This window comes from Haemaphysalis longicornis, unplaced genomic scaffold (assembly GCF_048455015.1).
Source record: "Haemaphysalis longicornis isolate Haplotype H1 unplaced genomic scaffold, Haemaphysalis longicornis Haplotype H1 scaffold_12, whole genome shotgun sequence".
Lineage (NCBI taxonomy): Eukaryota > Metazoa > Arthropoda > Arachnida > Ixodida > Ixodidae > Haemaphysalis > Haemaphysalis longicornis.
Window position 1 is genome coordinate 53,427,996 of NW_027526225.1, and position 10,833 is coordinate 53,438,828.

The 10,833-nt window shown below is 49.0% G+C and overlaps 1 protein-coding gene and 1 pseudogene across 2 annotated transcripts in view; both read right to left on the reverse strand.

Annotated features, from left to right (window-relative positions):
* The window catches only part of LOC144161613 (sperm-specific sodium:proton exchanger-like), an 87,178-nt gene extending 79,603 nt beyond the window's left edge, over positions 1-7,575 (reverse strand). Inside the window, exons 1-3 of the mRNA XM_077692250.1 lie at positions 7,443-7,575; positions 5,203-5,313; positions 61-322 (exon numbers count right to left, since the gene is read on the reverse strand). Of these exons, the coding sequence (XP_077548376.1) occupies positions 61-322; positions 5,203-5,313; positions 7,443-7,575 (506 nt within the window). The remainder of the gene's footprint in view (positions 1-60; positions 323-5,202; positions 5,314-7,442) is intronic.
* Positions 7,576-8,570: 995 nt separating this feature from the next.
* LOC144162655 (uncharacterized) lies at positions 8,571-10,319 on the reverse strand (annotated as a pseudogene). Its single transcript, XR_013320735.1, has 2 exons — positions 10,068-10,319; positions 8,571-9,630 (listed from the first exon to the last, which is right to left on the reverse strand). The product of XR_013320735.1 is annotated as an uncharacterized LOC144162655 (transcript).
* Positions 10,320-10,833: the final 514 nt, after the last annotated feature.

Below are 10,833 nucleotides of genomic sequence, written 5' to 3' on the forward strand. Positions count from 1 at the left end.
AGTCGTGATGAACTCGACGCAGCGCAAAGCTCGTCTTCCTCGCGGGATGTGCTCGCTCACTTCCTCAGCACCAGCGGGTCCATGATGGTCGAGGCGCTGTGGGCGCTGGCGGTGAGCGCCAGCGCGATGATGGAGGTGATGCCGCTGCCGACGAACGCGTGCTCCGCGAGCAGGAAGGTGAGGAAGACGGCGCAGATGGAGACCAGGTAGGAGATGGACACGTCCTGCGACAGCGCGATCAGCAGGTACGCCAGCAGGTGGCCCATCAGCTTGCCGAACAGCGGGCCCAGCACCACCGTCGTCAGCACCGACAGCGCGAAGCCTGCACGCACAAGGGTACGGGCATACTTAGCAGGGCACCTGTGGCACGTAAGGATTCGCCGCACTAATTTCTTTTTAAGCGAAGCTTACATGGCTGTTGGTTTCGTGTATTCTTATTGCCCGTCAAGGAAAACACCCGAGCCTCCACGTGTCTTTGAACCGAGAGGCGTTCTATAGCGCGAAGCGTTGGAAAACAAAAAACGAGTGCGTGTTTCCCAGCCCACGCCTGTACAACCAGACTATACTGGTTGACCGAGCAGCCTGCGCCATGATTGCTCGTGGACTTTACGCGGTTTTCTTTTTCATCCCCGCCTTTTGAGACTCATTCCCACGTAACCTCGTGTTCGGAAGAGAGAGGCTGGCAGATTTCACGGCGCCCTTCAGCGTGCACATTGCAGGTTGTTCTAAAATTCTGAGGGATGTGTTCACTGTGTTCACTCACTGTGGGATGTGTTCACTGCCAAGGTCAACGGGGGAATCTCTCTAGCAACCGCAGGGCGGCACCGAGAGGGCTTTCGTAAAAGCACCTTCGCTGCTTTTGTATTTTTGCCGCGCGCGCGTAGGTGAAAATACTGTTTCTATAACTCCGCCAATTGTCACCGTAAATGCTAGCACGAACGTGCCTGTTTTACTCCGTGAGCAATAGATGGCGCATGTGGCCAATTTTTCGCGTCTCTCCACCAAGCCGCGTTGATCTACCAGCAGTGCGAGCGATAAAGAGCACAGAGTGAGAGACTGAAGACAGTACATGGACAGAGAGCTGCCTTCGCAACGGTGTCTACGTTGCCAGGGTAACGTCAAGTCAAAGCGCGGCGCGACACCTGCCTGTGCGCCCTCTCTACAGGTCCCGTGACTCCCGCCACCGCCACCGCCTCTGCGCGCTCTGGAACGAAGTGAGTAACCGGGGAAGGGCGGCAAAACAGCAAACCCAAGCAAGGCATGCGCGTCGGGCCGAGCTTCAAGCTTGTGAGGTCTAAGGACGAGATGCATGCCCATGCGCTCCGTGCAGACGGTTAAGTAGTAACGTGCGTCGGCAAATGTTTACCGCGCGCTACTCGTCATTAAAATCTTTCTCGTTGTACTTTGCGCGTTTGTGGTGTTTTTTTTTTTTTTTTTAACTCCCGTTCCTGCGCGCGGCGTCTCTTACCTAAGCTGTCTGCGCTTTGGAAGCACGTATGACGCGTGGCATTTCCCAGTAGCATGCAGCCGGTGTTTGCCATTGCCACGTTGACGCTTCAACGCCCGCAGCCCCACCGCGGCCGCGGCCCGCCGTTATCGCTCGATGTGTTCTTCAAGAAGTCTGCGCGCGCTCTGCCGCCATAGATAGATAAACCCAGCCAAACTCTCTCCCCTGATTGTTTACTCCTCATAAACCTGGTTTTTTCACGGATGCTTGTCGGATAGCACCGGCATATAAATAATTTGCCATTCTAAATCTGGTCCGATGACATCGTGTACACTTAATGCATGTGGAATGACCTCCTGCCTAGTTAACGTTACGTGCTATAAAATTTAGCAGTAAAAATTCGAGGGATCTGTGAATGTATCGCCAAAACAATTTCAGAAACCCTTTACTCGTCATCGTCAACGTTTAAAGTTTTAACGGAATTTTTCAATCGCAAAAATGACTTGCGAAATGAGGAGTACTGCAGTGGTGGACAAAAAAATATAAATGTATGGCGCTCGGGGACCAAACATACCAGTTAGAAATGGATAATTTAAAATTTTGTGCGCTGCTTTTGCAAACAATTTGCACTTATATTAGAAGAGGCATCTTTTTAAGATGCAGGTTAGTTTTCCCGGGCATAGTGCACATCGCGAAATGGAAAGCTTGTAAGTGCGGTTGTCTGCATACTCTCTTTGTATTTACCCTGTACCGCTAAACGTTTTATGTAATAGATATTTCCGCACCGAAAAATATCCACGAATACTAACTGCTTTGAATCTTGTACCCCAATTTCAGCTCAGTTCTAACCTTACCTTTACTAATTACTTGTCACATAACTCTCTGGATCCCTGCGTCAGCGACACACGCTCCCTGAATTCCCCTCAACCTCATGTTGTATTGTGACGTTGAAGTCCGTTTGAGGTTGAGGGGAACTTGAATATAACCATTCCTCATGTGGATGGTCATCCCGGCTCTCCTTACTCTAATAAGGATGGTGCTAACTTTCCTGTACCTCATCCTCACGCGTCTACAAAGCTGTTTCAGACCACGCGTATGTACAACAACGCCTGAAGTCCGTTTCTCTATAAACGGTTATATACTTTCCATACCATAGAGCCAGTTTTGACACTTGGCATATACCGCTGTGTGTGTGGGTTTAACTGCGGTGTTACTGGGAATGTCCGGCGAAAACTGGAATTTCTATTCACACATCACTCAAGGGCACGCGGCGATCTCCACATTCTTCTGAAGCACAGATGTATTCATGTTTTATAGATGGAGACAAGATTGACCAGGCCCTACATTTAAATTGATGCCACCATTTCTTGCACGTCCTCTTCTTTTTCGAAAATTTGCCACAGTGGACCATGTTACGAATGGGCCAGCGCCGCAGTACTTCCCCGCATCACTCCTAGGCTGTGCGGCGAAGCCACTCGTGCGCCTTCGAAAACAGGCGCCATCATGTCGGTGGCAAGTTGCGACAAAGCCGCGTCAGACGCTTTGCTCTCGCGCATTTCACAACTTCGGCGGCTGCCTGCGTGGCTCGTCTCCACGCTCTTCAAGGACACAGAGGCCCCGTCGATCGCAACGGAGTCCTCCTCTCTCCCCTCTCTCGGACTCAACGTGCCCGAGGCTATGAACGGCTTACGAACTCTGGAAAGAGTGTTGTGCGTGTTCCCACTTGTTGCGTTTGACCGTTACCGCTTTTGGGTATAAATAGAGCTGCCCAAGCGTTGTAACTCATTCCTGTTAGAGCAGCGAATCGATGTTGTCGCTCTGCTCGAGTCCTGTATTGTAACCTCGCCCGTCGGGGCATTGTTCTTTGGCTTCGGCTCACCTCTCGCTATGAAGTAAACAGTTACGTTAGCCTACGGCTTCTGGACTTCTTCACGGCTGCAACAGCGGCTGGCCGCTCGCATCATACACGCTACCACTCGTATGTCGGAGGCCACGGAGATCGGATCGGGTGCCCCCGCCCGGTCGCAACAACCACCAGAAAATGCAGCCGATTCCTGCCCCAACATTGTTGCTGGCATTTTTGTCCAATATTTCGACTGCATTGGATCTGGGTTTTCTATTCCGAATTTACAGACGTCTTTCCAAAGCCCCCCCCCCCCCCCCCCTTTCCATCTCGCAGTCTTTTCCCCAGAAGGATGAGCGGCTAAATTTATTTCCTCTCACTACGCCGTGTGCTCGGGCTGAATTTTTTAAAGGTGAAATGGTCATAGAAACGCACCATCAAACAGGCGCTTCGTCTAAAAAGCAGACAGAAAAAAATTGGCCGCATATCTTCTTCTTTCGTTGCAAATGTCGACAAAATACAATAACCTTTGTGGACATTTGCCAAGTGAATGTCTCCCTTCTCTTTCCCGCTCACCTCTCATGCTGTTCCTCTTCCGTCGCGCTCCTCCCAAGGTAAGCAAGCTAAAGCTTTGCTCAAGTCAGTTTAAATTTACCGCGTTCCACTGGTCCAGGCCTGGTGCCTCGATGCCAGCGCTGCCGTACGGCGGAGACGCGCGTGAGTCGAGGCGCCCTACTTCAAAGTTTTAAAAACCGCGTTGCCCTAGTCCACGTGTGTTCCAAGCAGAACGTGGAACCTATCTAGTGGAGCCTTTCGTTACCTTTGCCGTTTGACTTCTTAAAATGCCGCCAGGAGCTATAGTGGCGCGGGCGACAACAGTCGACGGCGGAGTTAATTTTTTTCACCAGTAGATGCAATATTTCATTTCGAAAAAATGAAGCATCTATGATTCTTCTATAAAGGCACACTGTAAATATCCCTTGTGCATTAACTTTCTGTCTTATATTTACCTAATGTCTTGTTCTTGTTCAACAATGTTGACAAGTATGAACCGGACTTAGACATTTAGATTATTGCGCAGGCTTCCTTTTCACATTGGCCGGGTGACTGAACGGAGTCAAAGGCAGACAGACGGACAGACATACAGACAGATCAAAATTTCTGTGTTTAAGTAGCCCAAGAAAGACTTCAAGACTTCAAAAAGGGCGTGCATGTTTTCCTAGGAAACGCCTAGGCATGGGAAGAACCACCTGAAGGTGCGCGGCAGCTAATCAAAAGAACGCGCTGGGCTGCCGCTGTCGTCGATAACGTTTCTGGTTAAACCGGTTTTGTGCAGTTAGCTTGACTTCGGAGATAAGGTCACTGCACGAAAAGTGTCATTGTGGAGTGCTTACATAAATCTAGGAGATTAGCGTAGTAGAACATCATCATGGGCGACTTGTGAGCAGTTCCCGTATAGTTTGAAGCGCTACGAAAAAAAAAAAAACACGAACGGCGAAGACAAAATAGACAGCACCGGCTTTATACTGACTTTGCGTTCTCTTTCCATCCGTGTTTGTTCGTTGCACTTGAAACCGTGGGAATGGGGCATACCCGTGACACTGCGTTCGCAGTCCCGGGATAGCTCCGTGTGCATGTAATACGCGCAGAAACGTTACTCGAATTTTTTTTCCCCCTCGCGGCGCACTCCTGTGTCTGTCAATTTTTTTCCGCGCCTTTTTCTGTCATTGCAGCTTCGTTTGTATCGTTGTGTCATCTCCTTACATTACGCAACTTCCTGTCTACGTTTTCTGCATACAGTTTTACACTACTCTTGTTTTTTTTTTTTTTTTCAATTTTAGGTGCACCAGTAGGGAAACCTGGCAGTATAAGCACTCAACGGCGGAATATAGTTGTACGCAGTTGTTATTACCATAGAAGTTGAACTGCTTGGCAATGGTGATGGTGTTGTAGACGAACCAGAAGAAGGCAATGCCAATCATGGCCTCTCCCATGACCAGCGTCTCCAGGATGTGCGACTTTGCTGTGGGGCGGGAGAAGCTGGGTTAGTTAAAATGGGCACGTTGCAAATAGAAGTAACGAGTACGTCACATCGAACCGAGGGAGAAGCAATGACGGCTCGTACGCTGCGCTACAAACACCTTTCAGGGGTCGAGCTGGGAGGTGATATCACTGATAATCACGACATCAGCACGACCAGAGTGGTCGAAATAGCTGTTGACAGAACTGCTTCATGAACGCTTGCCAGGAAATAAGTGCGGATGAACACAAAGGAGTAACAAAGGAGTAACAAAGGAGTAACGGTGCGAGAGTAGTACACAGTAGAGCCGCATGAAGCTGTTTAGGAAATTAGGCATCACTGGTTTAGGCGCACTTAGGATGCCCGAAACACGTCTTTCCGGGGACGGAGCATATCAGCAGATGATCGATCCGTCACCCCCGGAATCTTTTCAGGCCTGCGCGTCACGTGACGTGACGTCGACGACGTCACATCGCGCCGGCCGCCCTTCGCTGGGTGGCTGCGCCAGCCGCGAGCGCTTGCCGCGCGCGCCCTTCACGCCTACCGACTCAGGCGAGGTTCCTCGACATTATGTCCGCACGATTTATCATGGTATCGATTGATTGTAGGGTTTAACGCGCCGACGCAACGCAGCCGATGAGGCGCGCCGTAGGGGAGGGCTCAGGATTAATTTTGACTACCTGGGGATCTTCATCGTGCGCCGAAACCTCGTACACACGGGCGTTTTTGCTTTTCGCCTCCATCAGAAAAGCGGCCGCCGCAGCCGGGTATCGAAACCGCGACCTCGTGCTCAGCAGCGCAACGCCTTAGCCACTGAGCCACAGCGGCGGGGATTTATCAAGGTATCAAGAAATAATGAATATCGTGAATGGAATAATGCATATTTATTTATCGCAGCCAGACGCCGTCTGTATAAATATCACAGTGCGCATTGTTCTCGGTCCAGATAGACGACAGCCAACACAAGATGTTGCACTTAATGCTGAAAATATGCCAAAAGTACAGAACACAATATCTTGCGACATAAAGCTCAGAAAACAAAACAAAACACATTGTAACGCTAAAAACATTCCCGGGCTTTGGAACATAAAAAGCACACTTTCATTTCAATTGTAGGTTAGAGGAAAACATACCATTCGTTTATCATAGTAGCAGTAGCAACAGAAGATATCACACTGCAGGTTCAAACACTTGCCAAAAAATACAATACATAAGAACACTGGTGACTAAATTGTGGACCACGACATGATAAATGACAGAAAGAAAATAATTGTTGCACTGCTACAGGTAGATATGTCCTAGGGAAAAAAATCACAAACAAAAATCCAAGAAAACATAAATCACAGTGCACAACAAGACGTCTGTACAAGGAGTGCACAAGGAAAGTGTACACAGTTCAGGTACCAAAACCGGCCGTCCAACTGCTACAGTAGGCACCGAGGCAGTTCGAGTAAAAAAAAAAAAGTACAGCACTTTTAAAAGCCAACAACTTGTAAAAAGAGATTAAAAAAACTATGTATTGCTATTCAAACATACAAAACCGGAAACAAGGCTCATTTTACATTAGGCAGAAGTATGCCAAGGAAATCAAGTCGTGACTGTGCAATCAAATACCCTCAGCGCAATTTCAGAAGAATAAATGTGGAGAGAAAGACGCTTGGAAAATTACTTTCCAAGAAAAATTCGGGCTTTCCTATTTTTAGCCTTGTGATCTTTTTCAATGCGTAAAAGATCGTTCCTTTGCTTGCACAAGTTGTTGAGCATTATATTTGCTGCACAGTTTGCAACCAATGTGATGAGGAGCTCGTAGGTGTGCCCGTTTTCACACGTATCTATGTCCTCAAGCCTTGGCAGAGAGTCCAGTGTAAGTTGCCGAACGACATTCCTTTGGTTCGGCCCATGGAGAAACTGGGTGGAGGTACTTTTCGTCATGAGCTTTCTAACTACAACCTCCGTGTACATAACTACTGCAATTACAAGAGCAGAGGGAAATTTGAGGCCACCACGATCCAGTTGTGCGATTAAAGAATGGGTGTCCTCTCCTGTTTCGGCCGTATTTGCGGTAACGACCAACTGCCGCTGGCAGCTTTCACACTTGAGAACTTTCATTGCAGCATGTGCACAATACCCACCAACATAGCCAATTACCGGCATTTGTGCTCTGAGCTCATCAAGGTCAGCATCGCTAACATGAACACTAAAAGAGGTGCCCGCATCCCTGACACTGTCCATCTCTTCGATGCCTCTGAGATCATCATTGCTCATCCTTGGAAGGGCATTTTGAAGGCGAATCCTTCCCTCGGTTTCGCAAAGCTGTCGAACAGATATGTGATACTGCCCACCAGCCATCTGCCTGTACTGTCCAAAACGACTCTCGAGGGGATCCGTCTGGACTTTCCCTAGCAGGATGTACTTAAAGTGAAGCTCACTAACGCAGTACTTTACCAATGCCAAAAGGGATTGAGCAGAGAGCCTCAGGGCACTCAATGTCTCCTGGGTAAGTACTCCGGTGTCGTGCCTGTAAAATTCCCACACATCGAGCCATGTGATAAAAGCACTTAGAAAGCTTGCCTTTGGGTCATCTGTGTGGTTTGACATGGGCTCTTCGTAAACGTTACGGTGATGGAAGCCCTTACTAGGTGTCTTTACATTGACAATGCTCCACCAACGAAGAATTATTTTGATGAACTCAGCGGTTGCTGTCGCATGTTGAAAATCGGCATCACCCTTGCGAGCGGCCAGGGCTTCGGCTACGTGCGGATTAAAAACCTGCAGTACGAGTTTGACGTCCTGTCGTTCAAAGCTGCTTGGATTTAGAGCTTTTGATGTCAAGCCATACCCAGACTTTAGAAGCAGGGGTGACTCCTCTTTATGCAAATCTCTCAAATGCTTAAATGAGGCAGTCATCTTGCATTCGGGATGAACGTCATTGTTCGAAAGCTCGAAGCGTGGGTAGAAAAAGCAAGTTCCAGCATTTTTTTGGTTCAGCCAGTTATTTCTTATGCATTTAAATAGATGTACAGCATCCACCACGTAAAATAACGGCCGATCTGGGTCTGCCGGGTGCGGGTAAACAGGGCTAAGCTTCGGTTCTGGCAGAAACATCTTCATTGCCTTCCTGTTCAGCGAGTTATTGTCACAGACAACGGCTATGACCCTGTATCCAATTTCTTCTAAGCCCAAGATCACCTTCTTCAGCATGGCATGAAGATCTTCACCCTGTAAGGTTTTTACCGGAAGAATGTGCGCCACCTCTTTGAATGCGCTCAGCAAACTTTGTATCATAAATACGTGCACCGATGTGGCCGCTTCGTTGGAGTTAACTGCTGCACCACATATGTTCCCACCTTTGTAATCTAAGCAAGGCTTGATATGAATCTCGTCAAGCATCAGCGTCACAGTGTGTTCATGTGGCTGCAGATGTTTGAATCTCTGAGACACATACTGAAGGAAAGTGGCGTCAGAAGAATCAACTTGTGGGCACATTTGAATAGACGAGCACACATTTCTAATAGTGCTTGGATGGGGCAAAGTTAGTGTACCTGTGCTTCTCAGGAACTTGTAGGCATGCGGTGATATTGTACGCAAGATGCATGCAAACACCATCACCTGTGCGCTATACTGAATGCGCTCTGCAGAAAGCAGTAGTAGCTGCTCCTTCATAAAGTTCACCGTCTCTTTCTTGCCTTCATCAATGCTGCCTTCCAATTTGTCCAGAAGGGAATGTATTGCTTGCGCCAGGTGGCGAGAAGTGCAGCGCTCCTCAGACAGCATGCACAGGTTGTTCAAAATTTCCAACAAGGAACTTACTTTTTGAACTGAGTCCGGAACAACAGCACTACCAAGGTTCTTGATTGGTGAGCCTTGATAGCAGGCAAAGACTTTAAGGTTTGCAAACACTGTCACTGACGCATTCAACATAGGTTCACGATAGTCGATAATGTTCAAAAACATCGAGCACTCTTCTTTATGAATCACAGTCCACTTCGGAGACACTGAAAACCCTTGCAGGCGAGCCCTTAGTTCTTCGAGGGACGAAAACCGGTCTCGTTCTTGCTCCGCTTCATATGACGCCAGCGACTCTTCCACGGCACGGGCGAGTTGGGAGGCTTCTTGTCGGCTCCTCTTAGCGTCAGGGGTTTCTCTCGTGCTCTGGTCTCGTACTGATAGGTAGGATGGACAGCCGGGAAACAACGTTGGGACAGATCCAGGACGCAACCGTGGTACTGGGAGTGCAACTTCAATAACTCTCCCTGTCCTTGGATCCGTGTACGATGTCGTCTTCTCGATGCATGAAGCGTCGAAATGATCCGCGCACACCTGCACAAACGTTTCATGAACGTCTGAGACACCACTTCTCAAAAGAAAAAAAAATGCGCTCCCGTTTGCATGACCGTTTTTACAGTCCGTGTAGCTAAAACAAAGTTTACCTACGTTTCGGAAGCATCTAAATAAAAGCGCTGCGCTAAACGGTACAAACAACATGAAAGGAAACACGGGAGCGTGGCGTCACCGCGCTCCACGAAGCGCTGCCACAGAGAGCTTGCAAGAATGAACGACACCGCGGCACTGTTTGTGAACAAAGCGAAGCTGACCATCGTTGCTGCGAACGTGGCTTTCTGGGCGATTTTCATCGACTGCTGGCGTCAGCGCTTCGCGAGGCCCGGCGGCCACACGCTCAAGTATTTCCCATCATAGGTGATTTCTACCCGAACAAGCAACGACAAGCTGAGAAGAGGAGCATCACAAATCCTTACCTTAGTGCACGAAGTCGGCACGAAGTCCTTCCTAGGAATGGCGCGTAGCCATTGTTTGAGAGCCTCGGCGTCTTTCGGGAAGGAAAACACTTGTATCTTCTTTCCTGTTTTGTAGTTGCCGGTGCATCCCGGTACACAACACTTATTCGGCATTGTCGCATCACTCCAGCATCACGCACGGAAACGAAATTGCCGCGAAACACAAACGGAAAGCAACAAACGTGAAACACCGTCAACACCACGCCACCGAACTGACCCGCGCCGCCCGCGCTGCGCTCGCTGCCGCTGCGGCTTCCCCGAGAGTCGGCCGGGCGGAACTGACGTCAGATTGCTGGGCGCAGGCCTGAAAAGACTTCCGGGGGTGACGATCGATCGCGAGCGCTGACATCGCGACAAGGCGGCACAGCATTAATTTTTTTTCTTGTGCTGATTCCCCCGTAGAATTCTGCGTTATCCGTCGTACTTATTTCGTAGAATGTTTTTAAAATTTATGCCACATTGACTTGTCCAGGGTAGTGATCAATATCTGAGGCATGATATTGGCAGGCATAACTGGCATGCTGTCAGGTATGAGTGCTCAGCTAGATTATGTAAGCACGCAATACCGGTTTACATCGTAGTGTATAGCCGCAGCATGACCATCTGTAAAACACTGCTACGGAGATATTGTTAGTAAATTTCAGGGCAGTGCAATTACAGTCAGCTCCACGCATGTGCCGGTTTCGCGACGTCAGCCCGTGACACACGCCTGGCGAATCTACGGACG